This window comes from Microcaecilia unicolor, chromosome 9 (assembly GCF_901765095.1).
Source record: "Microcaecilia unicolor chromosome 9, aMicUni1.1, whole genome shotgun sequence".
Taxonomy (NCBI): Eukaryota; Metazoa; Chordata; class Amphibia; order Gymnophiona; family Siphonopidae; genus Microcaecilia; species Microcaecilia unicolor.
This window is the reverse complement of record NC_044039.1, coordinates 141,451,042-141,478,418: the sequence shown is the minus strand read 5'-3', so window position 1 is coordinate 141,478,418 and position 27,377 is coordinate 141,451,042. Positions and strand designations below refer to the sequence as shown.

General features: G+C 45.2%; 1 protein-coding gene across 1 annotated transcript in view; it reads left to right on the top strand.

Annotated features, from left to right (window-relative positions):
• MGA (MAX dimerization protein MGA) overlaps nucleotides 1-27,377 on the top strand; it is an 801,076-nt gene that overhangs the window by 573,555 nt on the left and 200,144 nt on the right. The window contains 1 exon segment of the mRNA XM_030215215.1: nucleotides 7,066-7,190. Within this exon segment, the coding sequence (XP_030071075.1) occupies nucleotides 7,066-7,190 (125 nt within the window).

The following is a 27,377-nucleotide window of genomic DNA, read 5'->3' as shown; positions in this document are numbered from 1 at the left end:
TGCCTCCGACCTGGAGAATAGGATCCAGCAGCGGATTGCGGACTCGCCTTGCCGTGCGGATAATATTTTTGGAGAGAAATTCGAGCAGGTGGTAGAGCAGCTCCACCAGCGGGACACCGCTTTCGACAAGTTCTCCCGCCGACAGATTTTTTTGGGGAAGGAAGACTGTTCCCTACTCTTCTGGCAAGCGTAGGTACAATCCTCCTTCTCGACAGCCTGCGGCCCAGGCTAAGCCCCAGCGCGCTCACTCTCGTCAGCAGCGTGCGCCTCAGCAAGGCCCCTCGGCTCCCCACCAAAAGCAAGGGACGAGCTTTTGACTGGCTCCAGCAGAGCATAGCCGACATCCAAGTGTCAGTGCCGGGTGACCCGCCAGTCGGTGGGAGGTTGAAAGCTTTTCACCAAAGGTGGCCTCTCATAACCTCCAATCAGTGGGTTCTCCAAATAGTCCGGCAAGGATGCACCCTCAATTTGGCCTCGAAACCTCCAAATTGTCCACCGGGAGCTCAGTCTTACAGCTTCCAGCACAAGCAGGTACTTGCAGAGGAACTCTCCGCCCTTCTCAGCGCCAATGCGGTCGAGTCCATGCCATCCGGGCAAGAAGGGCTGGGATTCTATTCCAGGTACTTCCTTGTGGAAAAGAAAACAGGGGGGATGCGTCCCATCCTAGACCTAAGGGCCCTGAACAAATATCTGGTCAAAGAAAAGTTCAGGATGCTTTCCCTGGGCACCCTTCTCCCCATGATTCAGGAAAACGATTGGCTATGCTCTCTGGACTTGAAGGACGCCTACACGCACATCCCGATACTGCCAGCTCACAGGCAGTATCTGCGATTTCAGCTGGGCACATGTCACTTCCAGTACTGTGTGCTACCCTTTGGGCTCGCCTCTGCGCCCAGAGTGTCCACGAAGTGCTTGGCTGTAGTAGCAGCGGCACTTCGCAGACTGGGGGTACACGTGTTCCCATATCTCGACGATTGGCTGGTGAAGAACACATCCGAGGCAGGAGCTCTGCAGTCCATGCAGATGACTATTCGCCTCCTGGAGCTACTGGGCTTTGTGATAAATTATCCAAAGTCCCATCTTCTCCCAGTGCAGAAACTCGAATTCATAGGAGCTCTGCTGGATTCTCGGACGGCTCGCGCCTATCTCCCAGAGGCGAGAGCCAACAACTTGTTGTCCCTCGTCTCGCGGGTGCGAGCGTCCCAGCAGATCACAGCTCGGCAGATGTTGAGATTGCTGGGCCACATGGCCTCCACAGTTCATGTGACTCCCATGGCCCGCCTTCACATGAGATCTGCTCAATGGACCCTAGCTTCCCAGTGGTTTCAGGCTGCTGGGGATCTAGAAGACGTGATCCACCTGTCCACGAGTTTTCTCAAATCCCTGTATTGGTGGACGATTTGGTCCAATTTGACTCTGGGACGTCCTTTCCAAATTCCTCAGCCACAAAAAGTGCTGACCACGGATGCGTCTCTCCTGGGGTGGGGGGCTCATGTCGATGGGCTCCACACCCAAGGAAGCTGGTCCCTCCAGGAACGCGATCTGCAGATCAATCTTCTGGAGTTACGAGCGGTCTGGAACGCTCTGAAGGCTTTCAGAGATCGGTTGTCCCACCAAATTATCCAAATTCAGACAGACAACCAGGTTGCCATGTATTACATCAACAAGCAGGGGGGCACCGGATCTCGCCCCCTGTGTCAGGAAGCCGTCAGCATGTGGCTCTGGGCTCGCCGTCATGGCATGGTGCTCCAAGCCACATATCTGGCAGTCGTAAACAACAGTCTGGCAGACAGGTTGAGCAGGATTATGCAACCTCACGAGTGGTCACTCAATTCCAGGGTAGTGCGACAGATCTTCCAGGTGTGGGGCACCCCCTTGGTAGATCTCTTCGCATCTCGAGCCAACCACAAAGTCCCTCAGTTCTGTTCCAGGCTTCAGGCCCACGGCAGACTGGCATCGGATGCCTTCCTCCTGGACTGGGGGGAGGGTCTGCTGTATGCTTATCCTCCCATACCCCTGGTGGGGAAGACTTTGTTGAAACTCAAGCAAGACCGAGGCACCATGATTCTGATTGCTCCTTTTTGGCCGCGTCAGATCTGGTTCCCTCTTCTTCTGGAGTTGTCCTCCGAAGAACCGTGGAGATTGGAGTGTTTTCCGACCCTCATCACACAGGACGAAGGGGCGCTTCTGCATCCCAACCTCCGGTCCCTGGCTCTCACGGCCTGGATGTTGAGAGCGTAGACTTTGCCTCTTTGGGTCTGTCAGAGGGTGTCTCCCACATCTTGCTTGCTTCCAGGAAAGATTCCACTAAGAGGAGTTACTTCTTTCTATGGAGGAGGTTTGCCATCTGGTGTGACAGCAAAGCCCTAGATCCTCGCTCTTGTCCTACACAGACCCTGCTTGAATACCTTCTGCACTTGTCTGAGTCTGGTTTCAAGACCAACTCTTTAAGGGTTCACCTTAGTGCGATCAGTGCATACCATTACCGTGTGGAAGGTAAGCCGATCTCGGGACAGCCTCCTACAGTGTCATGGGATCTCAATGTCATTCTCACCCAGCTGATGAAACCTCCTTTTGAGCCACTGAACTCCTGCCATCTGAAGTACTTGACCTGGAAGGTCATTTTCTTGGTGGCAGTTACTTCAGCTCGTAGAGTCAGTGAGCTTCAGGCCCTGGTAGCCCAGGCCCCTTACACCAAATTTCATCATAACAGAGTAGTCCTCCGCACTCACCCTAAGTTCTTGCCAAAGGTTGTGTCGGAGTTCCATCTGAACCAGTCAATTGTCTTGCCAACATTCTTTCCCCGTCCTCATTCCTGCCCTGCTGAACGTCAGCTGCACACATTGGACTGCAAGAGAGCATTGGCCTTCTGTCTGGAGCGGACACAGCCCAACAGACAGTCCGCCCAATTGTTTTTCTTTTGATCCCAACAGGAGGGGAGTGGCTGTGGGGAAACGCACCATATCCAATTGGCTAGCAGATTGCATTTCCTTCACTTACGCCCAGGCTGGGCTGGCTCTTGAGGGTTATGTCACGGCTCATAATGTTAGAGCCATGGCAGCGTCGGTAGCCCACTTGAAGTCAGCCACTATTGAAGAGATTTGCAAAGCTGCGACGTGGTCATCTGTCCACACATTCACATCTCATTACTGCCTGCAGCAGGATACCCGACACGACAGTCGGTTCGGGCAGTCAGTGCTTCAGAATCTGTTCGGGGTTTAGAATCCAACTCCACCCCCCTAGGCCCATGTTTGTTCTGTTTCAGGCTGCACTCTCAGTTAGTTGGTAAATTTTTTTAGGTCAATCTCAGTTATGTCCTCACCGTTGCGAGGCCCAATTGACCATGGTTGTTGTTTTGAGTGAGCCTGGGGGCTAGGGATACCCCATCAGTGAGAACAAGCAGCCTGCTTGTCCTCGGAGAAAGCGAATGCTACATACCTGTAGAAGGTATTCTACGAGGACAGCAGGCTGATTGTTCTCACAAACCCCCCGCCTCCCCTTTGGAGTTGTGTCTTCCCTTCTCTTTGTCTTGCTACATATGAGACTGGCCGGCACGAGCCGGTTTCGGGCGGGAAGACGGCCGCGCATGCGCATCGACGCGCGAGGACTAGCAAAGGACTTTGCTAGAAAGTGTTCCGATTGGAGGGGCTGCCGTGGACGTCACCCCCATCAGTGAGATCAATCAGCCTGCCGTCCTCGGAGAATACCTTCTACAGGTATGTAGCATTCGCTTTTCACGTTTATCACATCTTTAATTCCAGAGATATAAAAAGCCAAACTTTACAATTTTTTCGTGCCGCAAATTTTTCGGACCAAGTTTGCTCCAAGTTTTCTTCATGGAAATCGCTCATAAAGATTTTTTTTATTATTTTGTTTAATAGAGCACAAAAAGTTATACAAGATGGCCAAGTTTTGTTTCTCTCAACAAAATATTGCTGGAGATACAGTGTCTTAAAGTTGCCGAAATCTCAGAGTCATACCATAAAAGGCTGCAGTATGGGGTCAAACAGATTACTATATCTCAGCAAGTATTGCATCGGCGAACGTAAAACTTTACCAATGTTTATTGGGGACATGAATGAATGTTCATAGAAAATTCCATCGAAATCTGTGATGGTCGCGCAGGGACCACCAGACCACTTGACGTGGAATGACCCCAATCCTTTCCTGCATTTTTCAGAGTCTGGGTCACTTTGCGTTTTTGCCTAAGGTTGTCTCAGTTTTTCATCTCAACCAGCCTCTCTTTGTTCCTTTCGGCAGGAGGATTATCCCTTGGATTTTGCATTTCTGCGGCTCTTGGATATGTGGCGGGTTCTTCGCCTATATTTACAAATGTCTAATGAGTTCCATCGTTCTGATAACCTTTTTGTGCTTCTGGCTGGGCCTTGGCGAGGGGATGTGATGTCTAAGGTGACTATATCCAAGTGAATCAAGGTGTACATTTTGGAAAGCCACGCCCCACCGGAGGCATTGAGAGCTCATTCCACAAGGATGCAAGCGACGTCGGCGGAGACAGGAATTCTGTTCCTAGATGAGATCCATCGGGCGGCTACTTGGGCCTCTTTGCACACCTTTTCTGTGCATTATAGAGTGGAGATGGCCGCTAATTTGGATGCTTTCTTGGGTGCCGCGGTTCTGTCTCAAGGAGCGGCAGCTTCCCACCCTCATTAGGGATTGCTTTGGTACATCCCACCAGATTCTGGATTCATCTGCTGCTGAGGCTAAGGAAGGTAAAATTAAGCCCTACATGCTGATAATTTTCTTTGCTTTAGTCGCAGTAGATGAATCCAGGATCCCTCCCGTGTTTTTCTGTGTAATTTCTCTAGGTCCACCAAAAAACAACAAAAAAAATGAAGAAACATAAAGAAATCAGACACTGTCTTCTTTTCAGGCAGGATTTTCTTTGGTTTCCTTGGTGAGGAAGGCTTCAGGAATTTTTCTTCTTACCTGATCTGCTTTATGAGGAGACATACACTGAATGAAGGAAGAGCCGGTATCACTACCTTCAGTTCATTATTTCTATCTCCACTGCTGGTAGATGGGTACCATCCACCAGCAGCAGCCCTACTCAGTCTGCCTGTGACCTGCACCAGGCCTTTCCCTCTGACCCACCCACTCTCCTTTGGAGGGGCCGGTGCGGTTGCTGATTCCTTCTACATATTGTCTATGGTAAAACACACACTTCCAATCAATTAGCTTGTCTAAGTATACCGGCATTTCTGCATTCTGTGCAGTTCTTTCGATGTTTGACAGCATCTTTGATGCTGTTGTACTGAAAGTGTGTGTTATATAAAATACTGCTCAATTCCTGAGACAGGCACATGTGGTGCTGAAACACAGGACTGTGCCGAGTCATTGCTGCAGTTGATTTTTTATCAGTAAATGACACGGGTTGGAACCACATTAGTCTGTCCCCTCTTTTTGTTTGTGTCTTTGTCTTGTTGCTTGGAGAGACTCTTCTGCTCTTCTTTTTTTTTCCATCTTTTTCAGAGGCCAAAAGTGGGGGGAAGGAGTGTCTAAAGCAACCGTAGCTAGGTGGTTTAAAGAGGTCATTGCATCAGCATATATTCTCAAAGGGTGACTGATGCCTGGAGGCCCTTAAAGTGCATTGGACCTGAGGGCAAGCAGCCTTGTGGGCAGAAAACAATCTTTTCCCACAGGATATTTGTAGGTCTTCCTTACATTCCTTTAGGAAGCATTATGGAGCAGATAGTGGAGGAGTAGCCTAGTGGTTAGAGTAGTAGGCTGAGAACTAGAGAACTAGGTTCAGTTCCTGCTGCAGTTCCTTCTGATCCTGAGCAAGTCACTTAACCCCTGGTACAAAACTTAGATTATGAGCCCACTAGGGGCTGAGAAAGTACCTGTGTGTAATATATAAACCACTTTGGTTTACCACAGAAAGGCAGTATATCGAGAATCTAATAAGTGTAGATGTTCAGGCTAGACAGGGTGCAATCTTTGGAGCGGAAGTCTTATCTGCAGGTTTACTGAGGAGCCACCCTTAATGGTTACTGCTTTGGCACGTCCAAAGTGTCAGGACCAGTCTGGAGGGATACTAAGGAAGGAGAAATTAGTTCTTCTGCTAATTTTCTTTGCTTTATTCCTTCCAGACTGGTCCAGCACATGCCCATGTTAGAAGGTCAATGCCTGTGAGAGGCTAGCCCTGTCTGGACAGTGGGGGAAGAGAAGGAAAATGAATTTATATTTTGCATTAGTTTGAGAGGACAGCAACTGTTTATATTTTTATTTGCTGCTGTTTGTGTCCAACTATTTAAAAAAACATACTAAATCAGTTATGGGATAATGAATAAGAAAAGAACAATAAAGGGGAGAAGGTTGTGGTACTGAGTGACTGGGGGCTGCAAAAGTCAGTTATAGGTTTACTTAGAAGTCAGAATTTAAGTCTGTATCTGCAGGTAGAAGTTCATAGCCCAAGTGTCTGGACCACAGTTTGAAGTGACTAAAGGAAGAAAATTAGCAGGTAAGATCTAATTTCTTATTTATTTCATGCGTATTCATTGTGGTAATCCAAAGAATGCTGTTGAATATCATGTCTGATCACCTCAGCACTTTCTCTGGGAGTGGCAGGTGATCTGAGGCAGAGCCGGGCATTATCCTGGTACCATTGATACTTTGTGCTCAGAGAAATAGCTGTCCTAACTTACCTGAATAGTTATCTGGGTACTGGCGCTGCCAAATACTCGGATATTCAATACTGATATCAGGGTACTGCCCAGCACCAAATATATAGTAAAACTCATGGAAGCCAGTGTTAACGCTGACCACTGCAGGTTTAATATTACTCCTTCAGACTTTTTACACAATACAAATGGAAATGAGATACTGCTGACTGTCCCCAAAATAAAACCAAAAAGCTAATTAAACATTAGGAATTGTGATTTTAAAAAAACTGGTTCAAACCATTTTCTAGGTCTTCTACTTTGTTATGTCTCTGAAGAACAAGGGAGTGATTTCATGTAAACCATCACCCATCTTGGAAAACTATATACCCCAAATTGTTTTTCATCCTTCTTATTTATTGTTTTATAAATATTACAATTTCAGAATAATTCAGGTTCCAGTGAAGATGATGAGCAAGTGGATATTGAAACAGTGGAGGAGCTGACAGAAAAAATTAACATTGCCCGTTTAAAGGCCTCAGCTACCCATCTCCAGTCTTCCAAAGAGCAGTAAGATTTTTTTTTTTTGTTCTGTACAGAATCTACTGCTGCCACCTATGAAAAAAAAAACTTTTCAGGTGGCACAAAGCTGCTCAAGTTGAGAGAGAAGTGAGACCAGCAAAACAAGATTACAGCTCTGAACTGAGTTAGATGAAAGTTAGACAGGCTATGTGAACGGATTTGAATTGGGATAGATAATAGAACGATGTCATTTTGTATCAGGATAATACTGCCCAAGATTTATAGCATTAATTTTGAAAAATGTGCATATGTAGACCATTACTAGTTTTAACCATACATTGCAGGTTCATAATAAAGCCTTTAGTGTGGAGAACTGACCTGAAAAATGGACAACAGAAAATCATGGCATTATGGGGTCCTTTTAGTAAGCTGCTGGAAAAAGGGCCCTGCGGTGGTAGCGGGGGCTGTTTTTCCCGTGTGCCAGGTCCCTTTTTACCACACTGGGTAAAAGCCCCACCCCCCCCCCCCAAAAAAAAAATGGCTATGTTGCAAGATAACAATTACGCATGGCCATTCAGCAGGGAGCACTTACCACCACCCATTGAGATGGCACTAAGGGCTCCCTTGGTAATCGGGCAATGCGCGGTGATGCCCAGTTACTGCCAGGTTAGCACCATGCTATTTTAAAAAAACACATTTTTCCAGTGCACTGAAAATGATGCGCACGAGAGCCAAAACTACCACCAGTGGCCGCGTTGGGCCGGCAGTAGTCCCGAGTTAGCATGTGGTAGGCCCACATTGGGCTTACCGACACTTTGTAAAAGGGCCTCTGACTGCTGTAGCCAAAATTAAAGTTTAGTCTCCCATCTTTGATCTTAGCAGGAGCAGTGTAAAATTGGCAGAATTTAAAGAACATGTTTGAAAAGTGTGATCTGTTGTAAGGCATCAAATTATAGTGACAACCTTTGATTAAGATATATCAACAGTTATATATGTTGAAAGCTTAGCCTAAAATAGCAGTTTATTAGTAATAAGTAGGGCTGCATTTTAATCGCAGTTAACTCTGTGATTAATTTATTAATTGTGATTTCAGACATCACGCTACGCTATCCCGGCTTCTTCAAACATCTCTTCTACTCTCTTCCACTACGAACCCCTATTCTCAGCGCAATCCAACATCTTCCCACCCTGAACTCCATTTCAACATCACCCCCCCTTGCACCAGTGTACCTTAAAAATGATCTTCTATTGATGCTTGCCAGCAGCAGCATTGCACATATGCTGCCTACAGCCTGGTGCAAAGTTTTCCCTCTGACCCATCCCACCCATGCAGAAAAAAGAAGTGATGTCAGAGGAGGAAGGACCGTTCAGAGGGAAAGCTTCAGGGCAGGCCACAGGCAGCATATGTGTAATGCTGCCACTTCCAGGGTACAACAGAAGACCACTTTATGGTAGACGGGAAGAGGGATTAAGAAGGGGGGATGATGTGAACCCTAGGTGGAGAAGGGGAGTGAGCTGCAGACCCACAAGTAGAACTGAAGGAATCACTGATGGAAGCTATGACCGAGGCAATGAGGTCTAGCAGCCACGAGAAGAGCTTGGTTCTGCTCACTGCCAAGTTTGTGTCACTGCTTGTGGAGGGGAAGGAGAGAGATGTGCTGAACAATGAGAGGGAGGAATGGAAGAGAGAGAATGGAACCCAACATAGAGAGATAGTGGATCTGGGAAACGAAAGGGAGGGAAGGAAGAGAAATGGGAGAGATGTTGGATATGTGGGTGAGAGGGAGTGAGATTATCAGCCCTTTTAGGTAGGGGAAGGGGGATGGGATTTGCTTTCTGTGGTTACAATTCAAAGCAGTTGACGTATTATATACAGGTATTTATTTTGTACCTGGGGCAATGAGGGGTTAAGTGACTTGCTCAGAGTCTCAAGGAGCCAGAGTGGGAAATAAACAAGTAAATACAACTCCTTTAATTGTGTGATTAATCTTGATTAAAAATTTTAGCCAAACTGCAGCTCTAGTAATAATTGGATATGTGTAAAATAATTCTGGCATATGCCCTCAAGTTTGCATGAGGCATGATGCTCAGACTCTGCATGTCCTCAGCACTTGAAAAAATTGAACTGAAAGTTGTAAATGCACTTAATACAGTATAGCATTGATTTATATTGTTAATTATTTTTAAATATTACCTTTTTCTAAAACTTTGTCAAGCAGGAGCACATTGTCATCAGCCATTGTTAATACTGCAAACCATGTTGACTCTGTATTAAGTAACAGCAATATCTCAGGCAGGCGTTGACCAATTTTCTTTAAAGGTAAGAGACAGTAGCTAAGAAGAGCGCTGTCAACATCCACATCATTTTCATCAAAAACGGAGACCACATTATTTCCATCAAAAGTGAAGACCAGAGGAACAAGGATTTAACTTTAATTCCTATTGGAGAAGATGGTGGTACAAAGAAATAAGGATTTGACTTCACTTCGTCTAACAAAACAACTGTATGAGGTTGAAAGCTCTCAAGGCTTGAATTGCTAAACTTGATTTCCCATTCTGGTTCTATAGAGTAAGATTCCATCAGTTGAGCCGCCCTCCCAACAAGCATGTTACCAGCAGCATGTCAGTGCCCTCTGATAGCTGCACGTGGGGCAATTTCCAATTCAGACATCCCTATCAGTCTCTCCTTCCCAAGCCCCCAGCATGTCACTAGCCATCTCAGTCTCTCCTTCCCTAGCTTCTTTACGAGATCAGTCCAGACTATGTGGGTTATGTGTGTCAACCAGTAGATTGGCACAGAGAAACAAAGTAGTTCTGTGTGATTTACCCCTTAAGGGCATCGTGCAGCTTTACAATCCTCAGTTTTTCTCTGTCTTTAGCAGATGGGATGGATGAACCATGCAGTTCCTGACCCAGTTGGAGTACTAGGTGCCAGTTGGGCTGGGGGAATCCTTGCTTACCCTTATGCTCCATTTAAAAAAAAAAAAGAGGAGGAGATCAGTTTTCCTTGGAGCTAGGGTGCTACTTGGAAGAGTCTGAGCTCTGTCCTCCCCCCCCCCCCCCCCCCCCCCCCCCCGCCTCAGGCTTCATGATAGCAGGTAAATGTGGCACTCTTCCTTTATCAGGAAAACTGTTTTCCGTCTATATGCAAGGGAGCGAGGGATTATGCTGGGACTTAAATTGATGATGCCTTTCCTTGTTGCACTGTAGGCTAGAGCTGTAGGGTAAATATTAATCGTAGCCACTCATCTCTGCTAAGTGTGGTTCCCCGAGCTAACCTTGGAAGATCAAGCAAACAACGACTTACCTACCAGTGTCTATGGCAGGTCCTCGGCTTAAGCCTCCCCTCCTTCTCAGGCCTCGTGTGTTCCTGAGCAGAGGCGTATCTGAAATGCGGCGGTAGGGGGGCCAAGGCCAGAGTGAGGGGGCACATTATAGCCCCCCCCCCCCCGCGCCGTCGTCACCGTCACCTACCTTTGCTGGAGGGGGGACCCCAACCCCCGTCAGCCGAGGTCCGCTTCCTCCTGCCACTGCTTTCAACAGCACGGACTCCGGAGGACGAAAAAGAACTTTAAAAGACCACCTCGAGGCAGAAGGGGGAAGAGATGGAGAAAGACCCAACAGCAGCCTGCAACTTGTAGTTCCCAGTCGATGAAGCAATCTACGCTTGATGCCTTTCAAACTCCTGAAAAGTCAAGAGAGGAGACAGCTTCAACCATGCCAAAGGTGTTAGCAGTGTTAGCGGAGCTTCTTTGAACCCTGCTCCAAACTCTGCTTCACCACAACTCGGAAGCTCTTTCACAGCCGGTCAGATGAACAGCTAGGTAAAGAAGGTTCTCTCTCCCTTGCAGCTTTTGGAGGACCTCCCGGTTTGTACAGCCTCTCCTGGGAAGATCTGTGAGCAACCCTCGCTGTTGCAGCCCTTGAATCATCAATAGTACTGTGCCAAAGGGGGAAGGGGCTCCTGTGGAACTGGTGAGCAAGCTGGTTAAGCCGATGGTTGTTACATTAGACACACTGTGGGATGTTCTATATACTTTGTACTCCTCCTTGAGTAAGGTGGTGGTTAATTTTTCTTCTGATTTAAATTCTATCAGGGACATTGTATGTCCAGGTCCAAACTCTGGACCAGCAATCTGCCAGAGTGGTTTCTTTAGAATCTAAGGTTTCTGAATTTGATGGGATTAGAACGTCAAAGAAAATGGAGTCTATAGAGAAGTAAAAACACTTTAAGGTCCTTGAATTTTCCAAGGTTACCAATGATTGCACATATTGAAATGGCCAGGAAATATTTCAGAGAAGTGCTTAATTGCCAGCTGAGGCACTACTCCTAATAACAAGAGCATATTACCTGGTTTTGCCAAGTAATAAGGCAGGAACAGGCCTTCAAGGTACAAATCGAACAGATTTCCTGGAGTCTTCATTATTGGTTACACAAAGAACCACACTGTCACATTTGCTTTGGAACCATACAGAGATACTGTTCTAAAATTATATTTTCAGCATATAGATCAAGAGTTTCTGGGTTCTAAGATTAGAACTTTCCCATATATTTCTTGAAATACCCAGGGACGTTGCCAAGAGTTTTTGGTCCTGCGCCCAGTGTGCATGCTCTTGAGATGAATTTTCTTTTCTGTTTTCCTTGTACTACTTGTATAACTTTTCAGAGTAATTCTTATATTTTCTGTGAGCCCAAGCAACTCTTAGAATTGGTTGTTTCTAAGGAAGAATTAATAGATATGATCATCCAATAGTCTTTCATTTTTTTGGGGGGGGGGGGGGGGGGGCGGGACATTAAGGCTGGTATCGGTCACTTTCTAACTTTTGTGTTTGCTTTCTGATTATATTTTTCTTTAATCTATTTTATCTTATATCTTGGATGATTGTATATAATTTGTCCCCTTTTTCTTTTTCCTGGTCTGTTTTTACTATTTCACCAGTTGCATTTGTAATGATATGATTGTATAATTTTAAATTTAAAGGAAAAAAAAAACATATATTTCTCACAAACCCCCAAGTGAGAGTTCCAGACTTTTGCTATTTGAAATGGAAGAGATTGTTCAAATCTCTTTGCCTTACAGTCTACGGTGCAAGGCAAACTTTCACTTCTTTTTATCCTGTATTCTCAGCTTTGTAGGTCATTACTTCCAGGCTGACACTTTCTCTGCATTTCATATTATTTTAATTGTCTTGAGGACATATTTTGTTGTTGGATCCTGGGTTTCTGTTGATTTCCCAGATTTGTAACCTTGTTTGAACTGGTCCCAAGGGAGCTCTGGTCATTTACCAGGTTTGGTAGCAAATGCAGTTTTAAAAAAAAGAGCTGCCCTTACTACATATGAAGGAGCTCAGTTGGTTTGGGTTTTCTTGTTGTGCCCAATTGTTCTTCATGACTATTTTTCTCTTAAGCCTGCGGATCTAATACTTGGGTCTTAAACAAGTTATTCCTGAAAAAGCCTCGGTTTTAGGGCACCAGGTTTTTGGCGGGAACAAATTTTTAAGCATCAGACCAAATCACTGACTTTAGTTACAACTACAGGCTGCACACCTGAGGTATTTCTGGAAATGCTTCTACCACAGCTCCTGTTGGACCTCAATTAGTGCGATCAGAGGCCTTAGTTGCCTAAGCTTGTAAATGTCAGATGTTATTTTCTCCCTTTCCTCCTGATGTTAGTGCATTCTGTATAGGATTTTAAGCAGTCTTGATTTGACAAGGATTTCTGGGTTGGTCTTCCACATGTCATTTGCCGAAAAGGGGTTCCTCCCTTTGTCTTATCAAATTCCTTTAAGGGACTAATTTGGCAGTGCCAATCCTGTTCCCTTTTGTCCTTCTGCAAATTTCTTTAAGGAATGTGATTTAGATTGAATTTGGTACCCTGGAGTATTTACTTTTTGGGAGGTGGCTATATTCAACCTAGCTCCAACTGGTTTGTTTTTTGAATCGACTACAAAATCTTTCATGTAGAGATTAAGGGGCTGGAGACAACCTGGAAATTCAGTTCCGGGCTACATCCTGCATTGAAATTCCGGGGGGGTTTTTGGCTGCTATGAATGTAGCCAGTTAAGCCAATATGCATCTGCTAACTGGCTAAGTTATAGCGGCCAAAGATAGACCTGCTACATAAGTAATGCCATACTGAGAAAAGACCAAAGGTCCATCGAGCCCAGCATCCTGTCCCTGACAGCGGCCAATCCAGGTCAAGGGCACCTGGCAAGCTACCCAAAAGTACAAACATTTTATTCAAGTTATTCCCGAAATTGTGGATTTTTCCGAAGTCCATTTAGTAGCGGTCTATGGACTTGTCAGGAAACCGTCCAACCCCTTTTTAAACTCTGCCAAGCTAACCGCCTTCACTACGTTCTCTGGCAACGAATTCCAGAGTTTAATTATGCGTTGGGTGAAGAAACATTTTCTCCTATTTGTTTTAAATTTATTACACTGTAGTTTCATCGCATGCCCCCTAGTCCTAGTATTTTTGGAACGCGTGAACAGTCTACCTGGCTGCTGAACTTAGCCGATCAGCCAATGATTATTAGCACTAACCGGCTGTCACACGACATAGCCAGTGACCGGGCTAGCCACTAAGCGCTAATATTCAGCCGAGAAAGGCAGCTATCTCGCACTACATATTAGCGCTTAGCCAGCTTAAACCTATTTAACCAGCCAGGAGCTGTTCCTGGCCAGTTAAATATCACAGAATATCGGGCATTGGGTGTTTTTTCTTCCCTTTCTCCATCATAGCTAAGTTCTTAGTAGTGCCTTGTTTCCCTTTGATATAGAACTGGAAAGACTCTGCTGAGCTACCTATCCTCTCTACAGTATGGATGGGCATGTGCAACTCCAGCTCTCTACTGAGTTAATATCTCAGTGGGTGTCCTCGCATGCATGTCAGAATGCCTCTCCTCCCTGCTTTCTCCCGTTTGAAGAGGCAGTATTGAGAAAGGTCTACAGAATAGGCTGTGTGCCCTCAAATAGTTTGCATACAGGAGTTTTTCTCTAGTACCATTTGGGAAAGCCAAACCACCCTGCATACTATACTAGATTGAAAAAAAAAAAAAAAGAAAGAAAATGATGGGCAAAGTATATACTTCGAAGATCATAGCACTCCCTGAACCACAACTAGCCTATGGTTTTGCACAAAGTTCTGACAAAAGAGTCTAATCAATTTTGGTGGTGGTCACATTACGGTTCCCTCGTGTTCTTTCTAAGCCTGATACTCCTGTACATCTGTTCAATGCGTTCCAAGCAGACCATGTACTTGCTGGGATTTGAAGTCCAGCCTGTTTTCAGGAGTGCTGTGCTACATCCCACAGGTTCTGGACTGGGAAGGGAAGGGAGAGGAAGGAGAAATTGTCTTACCTGATAATTTTCTTTCCTTTAGTCCTACCAGACTATCCATCAGCCCTCCTTAGTTAAATGTTAATGGGCATGCTTTCATTCTGAAATGATTTCCTGTTTCTTGTCATTTCTCACTTTTGGAATGCATCTGTTTTGCAATACCTTTAACCTATCTCATTTGATTTTGCTTTAGCTCCTGACCCAGTTGGAGAACTGTGCATCAGTAGAGTAGAACTGTGTACTTTGAGAAAACTCTAAGGGATGAATACATTTTGGCCGGAAGTGTGAACATAAGTGCCTTTGCTTGGTCATTCAAAATGCTGAGCATCCAAAGGTTGCTTGGTGCCCTTAAAGGGTGAATCACACAGAACTATTTTGTTTCTCTGTCTCTATCCACAGATCTATGGACAGTAATCCACAGGTTCTGGACTTGTCTGGTAGGACTAAAAGAAAAATTATCAGGTAAGACATAATTCTCCTTAACCACCACCAGTCTCTATCTCGAATCTCCATCCATAGTAGTAGACTAACACAGAACATGATGGCAAATAAAGACATGAACGGTCCAGGCTTTCTGTCACACTTATTGTCAAGTCATGATTAAGTCAACAATGAATGTGTTACAAAATACTTGATCATTGTTTCGTTTCTGGAACATAGACCGTTAAAGTCCACCCAGCCCTGTCCTTGGGTTCCAACTACTGAAGTAGCTGTCGAAGCCCACTCCATCCTATCCAAAACTGTCTTGTCATTAGTGGGACACAGACCGTAAAAGTCTGCCCAGCATTATGCTCACGTTTCAGATTACTGGTGGTTCTGTCAGTCCTCTCCAGTCCATCCTAAATCAGATTGCCATATACAGGACTCAAACCATACAAGCTTCCCCGGTACTAGCCTTAGTTCTTCATAGGCAGAGTCACCATCAAGCACCACTCGATGTGCAAAACACACGTGCAACCATTTAAGTTTTGGGTTTTTTTAATGCCATTCATATTCTAATTAGAATTCTGTGTTCATCCTATGCCTTTTTGAATTCTGTTACTCTACCACCTCCCTCTGGAGGGCATTCCAGGCATCAACCACCCTCTCCATGAAGAAGAATTTCCTGACATTACTCCCGTGTACCACCCCACAACCTCAATTCATGTCCTCTAGTTTTATCATTTTCCCTTCTCTGGAAAATATTTCCAGTATTTAAACATCTGTATCATATCTCCCCTGTCCCTCCTCTCCTCTAGGGTATACATATTCAAGTCTTTGTCTCTTATAAGTCTTTTGGCACAAGTACTATACCATTTTGTTGTCTTCCTCTGGATCGCTTTAAGTCAAGTAGATACATCTAGCACACATCCTCAATCCAATAAAATGGTCATCCAGTGGTCCATTATCCACGGTCAGCCATCTGCCGCCTACTACTTCTACACCTAACAAGCTATCTATCTGTACTCCGCTCTCTTTTTCTACTACCCCTTCCCCCTCATTCTGCTGGCTATAATTGTCGCTGCCACTTTTACTCTTACAGTTCACAGCTCTCATTGAGAAAATAAGGACATAAGGATTGTCTTCCATTATGTAGCTTCCCACTATTTCACAACCTGGAGTTATATCTCTCTTGGCATCCAGTCCAGATCCATAGTATTTTCTCTCTAGCAGCCTCTGGTTCTGAGTGATTTGCTCCTGATCCACTTGGTAACTGGTTCCCATTTGAGCTTTACAGGTGGCTTGAGTTTGAGTAGTCATATATCTGGAGGTCTTCAGATGTCTGTCTCTGGTGCTCCACGAATTTACTTCTTCCCTTCCTTCACCTCTCCACTGTTTCCTGTGGGAGTCTCCTTTTCCAGCAGAACAACCTGGGAGGGGAGGAAAGAGGTTTAGTGGGACAGAATATCAATCCTGATTCTTTTTCATCTGTGGTAAGACTTGTGGAGACTGTGAGCTTGGTGGGAGTAGCCAGCAGCGGTAAGTCTGACTAAAGTTTGATTCTGTACCACTTTGAGGGCTGCAAGTTCTACTTGGTGCAGGGGAGGGATCCTGACACACTGCTTGGGACTGCATTGTGCTGCAATTGTGAGATTTAGGGTGAATGGCAACTCCCGTGGAGGCAGTTAAGCAGTTTTCCTGCTGTGGGACCCATAGACTGGCGTCGGAGAGTTGCAGTGTGTGCAAGCCGGAAGTCCTGCAGGATTTGGGGGAAACAGTCCGCAGCAGCACGTGTTCGGATTTGACACAGCATCTGTTTATGCTGGGGACTTAGGGCTCTCCTGTAGTTCTGGTGTGCAGGAGAGTGCGAGAATGCGCAGAGCACAGATGCCATTTTACAACCTCAGGGCCTGACAGAGCAGCTGCATCGGGATCTTTGTTTTCTCCGGAGTTTTTATTGCTCTTACACCATGCCTATTTACTGAAGCAGGAACAGTCAAGAGTTGCTACAAGGTGCTTCAGTTTCTCACGCTGATGCCCCTCTGGCTCCTAAGAGATCTTGTTTAGCCTCATCTTTCCAGTCCTGGAGGTCTATGTCTGCTTCTCCCTCCTTATCTGATCTGGTCTCGATCTATTGAGGGAACCATTAGAAGAGTGCAAGCTTCCCACCTGAGGAGGGGGATGATTCAAAAGTCCTGTGGTTGTTTCATAAAGAGGAGCTCAGTACTCTTATTTCTGAGTTATTGGAGGTGCTTTCCATTGAGATGTCTTCTGCCTCAGCGTCAGGAGTTCCATCTTTGTCGATCATGAATAGGCTTAGAGGTCCTTCTAAGGCCTTCCCGTTGCCTCCAGACATTCCAGACCACGGTGCTGAGAGTGGGAAGAACCATGGCTTGCCTCTACTCGTTGATTCCACAGGAGGAACTCCTTGTTACAGCGGTGACTAAGAAGGACACCTTGCTGTTGGAAGGGGGCGTTGCCCTAAATGACATACAGGATAGAAAGCTAGAAGGTTCACTGAAACAAGCCTTTGAAGTGACCTCTTTTGGACCTTAAAGCGACACTGCAGCTTGTTTGTGGCTAGAGCTTGCCTGAAGTGGCATCAGTCTGCAACATAAGATAGGTACCATAATGGCCAGCTGGAAGTGGGGTTCATCTGCTTGACGGATGTTGTTTGACATGTTATGGCCCACAGTATGTCTTTGGCTGTCATAGTACATGGCAACTCTGTTTGTGGCATTGGGCAGCGTGTGCAGCACCAAAGTCACGTCTAGTTAAACTGCCCTTTCGGGGCAGGTGGTTGTTTGGAGAAGATCTTAGTAACTTGGCAAAAGAACTTGGAGAAACTAAGCCATAGCGATTACTGAAGGATAAGCTGAAAGCCTCTGGTCATTGAGCCTCTTGATTTCGATACAGCAGACAATACTGGCCTGGTCGTCAGCAATATGGTCAGAAGCCTCACTTCCCAATCTTCCTTTCATGCGGACAGGAAGTCCTCCTCTGTCAGCTATAGCTCCTAATGCCTTCCAAGCTTCACAATGCGAGGCTGGTCCACTCTTCTCTTCCTCTGGTGGGAGGACGTCTTCAGGAGTTTTGAGAGGTGTGAGCCAAAATTACGTTAGACCAGTGGATTCTGGATATTCATACAGAAGGTTTGAAGTTGGAGTTCTCTCGCCCGTTCTCGCCTCTCTTCTTGAAATCTCCTTGTCGTAAAGGAACCAAGACAATCGAGGTTCAGGCCATTGTATTTTCCTTGCTAGCTCTCTAGGCCATTGTTCCAGCTCACCAGGCCGAAAAGGGACAAGGCAGATACTCCGTCTATTTTATTGTACCAAAGAAGGAAGGCACCCTTTATCCGGTCTTAAATCTCAAAGGTCTAAACCACCGACTCAGTGTTCCGCTTTTGCATGGAATCACTAAGAGCAGTCGTTGCTTCGGTTCAGCCGGGAGAATTTCTCACCGCCGTATACCCATATAGCCACCGCATCAGAGGTTTCTACGTTTTGTGGTGCTGGTATATTACTTCCAGTTCAGGGCTTTGCCCTCCATTCTTGCCTTGGGTAAGTCTTTTTATGAAGGCGGTTAATAAATCCCAGTAAATAATAAATGGTGGTAGTGGCGGCCTTCCTTTGACACCAGGGAATCAGAGTTCACCTGTGTATCGGCAACTAGCTCATTACATGTGTCATCCTATTCGGACAGTATGGCGGCAATAGACAAAGTTTTCTCTTCTGCTGCATTCTTTGGGTAGGGTGATCAATTTTTAGAAGATCAGACTAACTCCATCACAGATGCTGAAGTATCTGGATGTTCTATTCGACACAGCAAGGGAGAGGATCTTCCTCACAGAATGCAGGAGGTCGAAACTGGTTCAACAGATTCGTCTTCTCCTAAAGTCTGCGTCAATGTTAACGTTCTGGGGTCAAAGATTTGAAGTGGTACCATGGGCAAGGGCTCGCATACAGCCATTACAGAAGTCTCTTCTCAGCCACTGGTCTCTGGTGTTGCAGAAGTACGACCTTCATCTGCCTTGGGTGCTGCTTTCCAGATGTTTGCAGTGGCATTTGTCGCCCATGAATTTGAATGTCAGAGCTCCCTTTCCAATAACAGAATGGGAAGTGGTTAAAATGCACACCAGCAAGTCGGGTTGGGGAGCTTATCTCAAGGACCACTTGGAACAGGGCACCTAGACAGAACAGGAGTCTCAGTGGTCGATAAATTGCTTGGAGCTCAGGGCAGTTTCGAATGCCTTACATGACTTTGCTCCCTTTCTGGTGGGGTTCTGAAGTTCTCTCCAACTATTCGACGGCAGTGCCTTATATCAACAAGCAAGGTAGGACCCGCAGACGTCTGATGGTAGTGAAGGCAACCTCTCATGAGTTGGGCAGAGAAAAATCTTCTCTGCTTGTTGGCATATCACATCACTGGATCCCTGAATGTAGAAACATAGAAACATGACGGCAGATAAAGGCCATATGACCCATCCAGTCTGCACATCCTCTGTAACCCCTAATTCTTCCTGTTCCTGAGCGATCCCACATACTTATCCCATGCCTTTTTAAATTCTGGAACAGTCCTGGACTTCACCACCTCCACCAGGAGGCCATTCCACATCTCCATCACCCTTTCTGTGAAATAATACTTCCTTAGGTTACTCCTAAGCCTATTCCCTCTTAACTTTGTCATATGCTCCCTCATTCCAGAGCTCTCCTTCATTTGAAAAAGGCTCTCTTCCTGTACATAAATATTTAAACGTTTCTATCATGTCTCCTCTCTCTCTCCTCTCTTCCAGCTTATACATGTTGAGGTTCATAACCCTGTCCCTATAATTTTTGCATTCAAGACCTCTTACTAATTTCGTAGCCACCCTCTGGACCGACTCCATCCTGTTTATATCTTTCCATAGGTGCGGTCTCCAGAACTGCACCCGGTACTCCAAATGAGGCCTCACCAGAGACTTATACAGTGGCACTATCACCTCCTTTTTCCTGCTGTTCATGCCTCTCTTTATGCACCCGAGCATCCTTCTGGCTTTGGCTGTCACTTTTTCTACCTGTTTGAAAGCTTTAAAGTCGTCAGACACAATCACCCCAAGTCCCTTTCTTCCTTCGCACACTGAAGCACTACACCCCCTCTACTGTACCGTTCCCTCGGATTTTTGCTACTCAAGTGCATGACCCTGCATTTTTTGGGATTAAACCTTAGTTGCCAAATATTGGTCCATTCCTCTAGCTTCGCTAGGTTCTTCCTCATGTCATTCACATCCTCCAGGGTGTCCACCCTGTTGCAGAGTTTAGTATCATCCACAAAGAGACAAACCTTACCAGACAGCCCTTCCACAATATCGCTCACAAAGGCGTTAAAAAGAGCTGGCCCTAGGATCGATCCCTGCGGTACTCCACTGACGACATCCTTTTCTTCAGAGCAAGCTCCATTTACCACCACCCTCTGTCTCCTACCATTCAACCAATTTTTTACCCAACAAGTTACTCTAGGTCCCACACCGAGGATACTCAATTTATTTATCAGTCGCCTGTGCGGAACCGTGTCAAAGGTTTTTTTTGAAACATCAAGCACCCCTCCCACATCCAACTGTTTGGTCACCCAGTCGAAGAAGACAGTCAGATTCGTCTGACATGACCTGCCACTAGTGAAGCCATGCTGCCTAAGGTCCCGCATTCCATGTAGTTCAAGAAATGTCACAATCCTTCTCTTTAGAAGCGTTTCCAGTAGCTTACTCACCACCAAGGTCAGACTGACAGGTCTGTAATTCCCTACCTCCTCCTTACTTCCACTCTTGTGCAAAGGAACCACATCTGCCCTTTTCCAGTCCACCAGGACCACTCCAGTTTCTAAGGAACCATTGAAGAGGTCCATCAGCGAAGCCAACAGAACTCCGAGTTCCTTAAGCACCCTCGGGTGTATCCCATCAGGCCCCATCGCTCTTTCTTTTAGTTTGTCAAGCTCCTCACGAACACAGTCCTCTGTAAACGGGTCTTTGTCTACCATACATCCATCCCCTTTAGCCTTTGTGTTCTGCAGCCCCCCCCCCCCCCCCCCCCCCCCCCCCCGGTTTTTTCATTCATGAACACGGAGCTAAAATATATAAGTACATAAGTAATGCCACACTAGGAAAAGACCAAGGGTCCATCGAGCCCAGCATCCTGGCCAAGGGCACCTGGCAAGCTTCCCAAACGTACAAACATTCTATACATGTTATTCCTGGAATTGTGGATTTTTCCCAAGTCCATTTAGTAGCGGTTTATGGACTTGTCCTTTAGGAAACCGTCTAACCCCTTTTTAAACTCTGCCAAGCTGCCTTCACCACATTCTCCGGCAACGAATTCCAGAGTTTAATTACGCGTTGGGTGAAGAAATATTTTCTCCGATTTGTTTTAAATTTACTGCACTGTAGTTTCATCGCATGCCCCCTAGTCCTAGTTTTTTTGGAAAGCGTGAACAGACGCTTCACATCCACCTGTTCCACTCCACTCATTATTTTATATACCTCTATCATGTCTCCCCTCAGCCGTCTCTTCTCTAAGCTGAAAAGCCCTAGCCTCCTTAGTCTTTCTTCATAGGGAAGTCATCCCATCCCCGCTATCATTTTAGTTGCCCTTCGCTGCACCTTTTCCAATTCCACTATATCTTTCTTGAGATGCAGCGACCAGAATTGAACACAATACTCAAGGTGCGGTCGCACCATGGAGCGATACAACATCATTATAACATCCTCACACCTGTTTTCCATACCTTTCCTAATAATACCCAACATTCTATTCGGTTTCCGAGCCGCAGCAGCACACTGAGCAGAAGGATTCAGTGTATTATCGACGACAACACCCAGATCCCTTTCTTGGTCCGTAACTCCTAACGTGGAACCTTGCATGACGTAGCTATAATTTGGGTTATTTTTTCCCACATGCATCACATTGCACTTGCTCACATTAAACGTCATCTGCCATCTAGCTGCCCAGTCTCCCAGTCTCATAAGGTCCTTCTGTAATTTTTCACAATCCTGTCGCGAGTTAACGACTTTGAATAACTTTGTGTCATCAGCAAATTTAATTACCTCGCTAGTTACTCCCATCTCTAAATCATTTATAAATATATTAAAAAGCAGCGGTCCTAGTACAGACCCCTGAGGAACCCCACTAACTACCCTTCTCCATTGTGAATACTGCCCATTTAACCCCACTCTGTTTGCTATCCTTCAACCAGTTTTTAATCCACCATAGGACTTTTCCTCCTATCCCATGACCCTCCAATTTCCTCTGTAGCCTTTCATGAGGAACCTTGTCAAGCAGTTCAGCTTTATCCTTATCTTCCACATATTTCTCTCCCTCAGCTTTGAGACTCACAATGCTATTATGGCATTTCCTCTTGTCACATATCTGAAAATGGTCTTGTCCCCCAATTTTACCGTATTAGCTATCTTTTCCTCCATTTGCCGCTTCGCTTTCCTGATAGCTTTTCCAGCTTCTCTTCACTTATTTAGGTATTCTCTCCTGTCTTCATCTTTCTGAGTCGTCTTATAGCGTGCAAAGGCTACCCTCCTTTCCCTTATCTTTTCAGCTACTGCATTCGAGTAGCTGAATGTGGAGGTGCACTTTCCCAGCAGGCAGTCCTTGGAGCCTGGAGATTGAGAACTATTCAGCCAGGGTTTCAGCTGATAGTGGACTGATGGAATTCATCACTTCAGGACTTGATGGTGACAAAAAGGTGCCCAAGATTTTCTTCCATTGGAAAGACCCATGCTTGATGGGGATTGATGCCCTACTGCAGTCCTGGCTGGCGACACATGGTAGGCCGCGTATTGAGAAGGATCGCATTGCACTGGGGTCAAATAATTCTCATAGCCCCAGATTGACCATAGACTTGATTAACCGCAGGACAGGGATCCTCTCCGTCTTCCGCAGGTACACCGCCTACTGAAGCAAGGTCAGGTGCTCATGGAGGATCCATTCCCCTTTGGTCTTACAGCTTGGTCGTTGAAAGGGCTTGGTTTAGATGGAAAGGTTATTCTGATTCGGTCATTGCTACCTGGTTTCAGACTCAGAAATGCTCTACATTTGAGGGTTGGTCATTTGAGGGTTGGTATTATGAGCGTGGACTTTTTCTCTTCTCTGTTCAGATTGTGCATATCCTAGCACTTCTTCAGGCAAGTCTTCAGAGAAGATTGGCATTGAGTTCTCTAAAAGTTCAGGTTGTGGCTTTGACTTGTTTCAGAGCTGACTACAGAAGACGTCTCTCGCGGCTTACCCAGATATCATCCGATTCTTGTGGGGAGCAGGCTGTTTGTCCCTTCCGTTTCATATGTTGTATCCAGAGTGGAACCTTAACATAGGAATAGCCATACTGGATCAGACCAATGGTTCATCTGGCCCAGTATCCTGTTTCCAGCAGTGACCAGTCCCGGTCAGAAGTACCTGGCAGAAACCCAAATAGTAACAATATTCCATGCTACCAATCCCAGGGTAAGCTGTGGCTTCCCTATGTATGTCTCAATAGCAGACTATGGACTTTTCCTTCAGGAGCTTGTGCAAAGCTTTTTTTAAACCCAGATATGCTAACTGTTACTAGATTCTCCAGCAAAAAGAGTTCATTGAGTAAAAAAAATATTTCCTCCTATTTCTTTTAAAAGTATTACCATGTAACCTCATTGTTTGTCCCCCTAGTCTTTGTACTTTAAAAAATTTTTAAATTTCCTTCAGGCTCTTCAGAAACCTCCTTTTAACCACTCCAGAAGACCTCCTTGAAAGATCTTATGCTATAGACAGCATTGTTAGTGATTGTTGAGTCAGCATGTAGGATTTTCGAGCTTCAGGTGCTTTCTTGTCAGGATTCCTTTCTCCGCCTTTCGGAAGCAAGGGTCTTCCTGTGCACCGTTCCTTTCTTTCTTCTGAATGTGGTATTAGCATTTCATCTCAACCAAACTGCAGAGTTTCTATCCTATTGCAGAGAGGAAGAGGCTCAGTATTCTTCCTTGAAGCTTTTTGATGTACATAGTCCATATTAGATATCTGGATGTCATGAATTAGTTTAGCACTTCAGACACTGTTTGTGCATTTTGATAAGCAGAGGCTTGGCTTCATGGCTTCCAAGCCCACAATTTCTAGATGGTTGAAGGAGACTATTACATCAGTTTATTTGCTTGCTGTGAAGCAGGCTCCTAAGGTCTTGCGGGCTCATTGTACGAGGCATACTGTGACTTCTGGGTGTAGAATGCCTTACTCTTTTCGGCAGATATTTGCAAGGCAGTGACCTGGTTGACTTTGCATATTTTTGCCAAGTACTTCAGGGTGGATGTTGCGGTGCACTTGGAAGCCAGTTTTGTGGTTTCTGTTCTCACGGCAGGAATGCCAAGGAATTCTAGGAATTGCTTTTAAACATCCCACAGGTTCTGGAGTAGTAGGAAGTTACATGAAGGAAGGAGAAATTAGGTCCTACCTTATAGTTTTCTTTCCATTAGTCCTTCCCACTATTCCAGAGGCACGCTCAAGTTTTCTGAGATGTTTAGTTGATGTGAAGTAATGGGTCAGATAACAACTGTCACCTTGCATTGTGCTTCCTGAATATCTCTTGTGCTCTACAAGTTGTCCAGAGATGTGAGAAATCAACGTTTGCTCGTCTGGTTAGTGTTAGATTAGCAAGTTGTTTAAGGTGGTTGTTTTTGTTCTGAGTTACTCCTTACTGCTTGTCTACGTAAAAAACTGAGAAGCTGGATTGGATGCCAAGGGAGATGTCTCAGCTCAGTTTTCACTTCTCTACATCTACCTGCTAGTTGATGCACACAACTATCCCACAGGTTCTAGAATAGCGGGAAGGACTAACGGAAATACCTAATTTCTTACTGGGTCAGACCAAGGGTCCATTTAGCCAATGTTTTGTTTCCAGCAGTAGCCAGTTCAGGTCACAAGTACCTGGCAGAGTCTTGAACATAAGAGTAAGCCATACTGGGTCAGACAGATTATCCATCTAGCCCAGTATCCTGTTTCCAACAGTGGCCAAGCCTGATCACAAGAACCTGGCAGAAACCCAAATCATGTCAACATTCCGTGCTACCAATCCCAGGGCAAGCAGTTGCTTCTCCATCTTAATAGCAGACTATGGACTTTTCCTCCAGGACCTTGTCTAAACCTTTTATAAACCCAGATACGCTAACCACTGTTACTACATCCTTCAGCAAAGAGTTTCAGAGCTTAAACGTTGAATGAAAAAATATTTCCTCCTATTTGTTTTAAAAGTATTTCCATGCAACTTCCTTGAGTGTTCCCTAGTCATTGTACTTTTGGAACGAGTAAAAAATTGATTTATTTCTACTCGTTTTACACCACTCAGGATTTTATAGACCTCAATCATATCTCCCCTCATCCGTCACTTTTCCAAGCTGAAGAATCCTAACCTCTTTAGCCTTTCCTCATATGAGAGGAGTTACATCCCCTTTGTCATTTTAGTCTCTCTTCTTTGAACCTTTTCTAATTCCGCTATATCTTTTTTTGAGATATGGCGACCAGAACTGAACGAAGTACTCAAGGTGAGGTCGCACCATGGAATGATACAGAGGCATTATAGTATTTTCCGTCTTAATCACAATCCCTTTCCTAATAAGTCCTAGCGTTGGCTTTTTTGGCCGCTGCCACACATTGAGCAGAAGATTTTAGCATATTATCTACAACGACATCTAGATCTTTTTTTGGTTGCTGACCCCCAAGATGTACCCTAGCATCAGGTAACTATTTTTCAGATTATTCTTTCCAATGTGCATCACCTTGCATTTGGCCACATTAAATTTTGCCTGCCATTTGGATGCCCAGTCTTTCAATTTCCTAAGGTCTTCCTGCAATATTTCACAGTCACACGTGTTTTAACAGTCTTGAATAGTTCTGTGTCATCTGCAAATTTAATCACCTCACTCACTGTTCCAATTTACATATTATTTATAAATATGTTAAATAACACCAGTCCCAGTACTGATACCTGCTGCACTCCACTGTTCACCCTTCTCCATTCAGAGAAATTAGAATTTAACCCTACTCTGTTTTCTATCCAGTAACCAACTCCTAATCCACACCAGAACATTGCCTCCTGTCCCATGACTATTTATTTTTCTCAAGAGTTTCTCATGAGGAACTTTATCAAAAGGTTTTTGAAAATCTAGATACACTACATCAACCGGCTCACCTTTAGCCACGTGTTTATTCATGCCTTCAAAAAAATGAAGCAAAATGTAGCAAGATTCCAATTTACCAACCCCATTGATAATTAGTGACTTTTCCCATGTCTTCTACCTTAATACAAGTTTGTGGACTTTTCCTCCATGATCTTGTCCAAACTTTTTTTAAACCCAGATAAGCTAACTGCTGTTACCACGTCCTCTAGTTATGAGTTCCAGAGCTTAACTATTCATGGAGTGAAAAAATATTTTATCCTATTCCAAAAAGTAGCAACATTTCATTCTACCAACCCCAGGGATAAATTGCAGCTTTCCCCATGTCTACTTTAATAACAGCTTACGGACTTTCCCTCCAGGAAATGGTTTAAACCTTTTTTAAATCCAGCTACATTACCTGTTTCACCACTTGGTCCTGCAATGAGTTCCAGACATTAACTATGCTGTCCTCTCTGAAATCTATTCTCATTTGGATAAATGCCATGTAGTTCTAGCCATCTCTCTGGATCTCTCAGCAGCATTTGATTTGGTGGCCATTTCACTTTTGCTTTCTCATCTTTCTACCTTTGGACTATCAGGTTCTGTTTTCTCATGGCTTTCCTCTTTTTTTTTGAATCGTTCTTATAAAGTAGCCACCCAATCTTCGATGGCTACCTTATCTATCCTGTGGTGTTCTCCAAGGATCAGACTCGTTTCCCCTTTTATGTAATTTGTTCCTTTTCCCTCTTACTACAGTTATTCAGGCTACAAACATTTCAGTTCATTTTTATGCATATTACATTCTTTCTCCGAGGACAAGCAGGCTGCTTGTTCTCACTGATGGGTGACGTCCACGGCAGCCCCTCCAATCGGAACACTTTACTAGCAAAGGCCTTTGCTAGTCCTTGCGCGCCGACGCGCACCGCGCATGCGCGGCCGTCTTCCCGCCCGAACCGGCTCGTGTTCGTCAGTCTTCTTTTGTCCGCGCTCGGGACGGTCGTGTTTGCGCCGTTTCGCGCCCCTCAAGTTGACCCTCGCGCGTCTTTGAGCTTTTGCTTAAAAAAAAAAAAAAAAGAACTTGGAGGAAGACCTTTTCGGTCTTTCCCCTTTTTTCCCCGTGTTTCCAGTTTTTGCCCTGCTAAGTTTCCTTTCGTTTTCGGGGTAGGCCCTTTTGAGGCCTCGGTTCGAGTTTTTCTCTCCCTGTTTTTGGTGCCTTTACCGCCATTACGAGTTTTGATTTCGCCGGCGTGATTTTTCCGCCCATGTCATCGAAGTCTTCCAGCGGCTTCAAGAAGTGCACCCAGTGCGCCCGGGTAATCTCGCT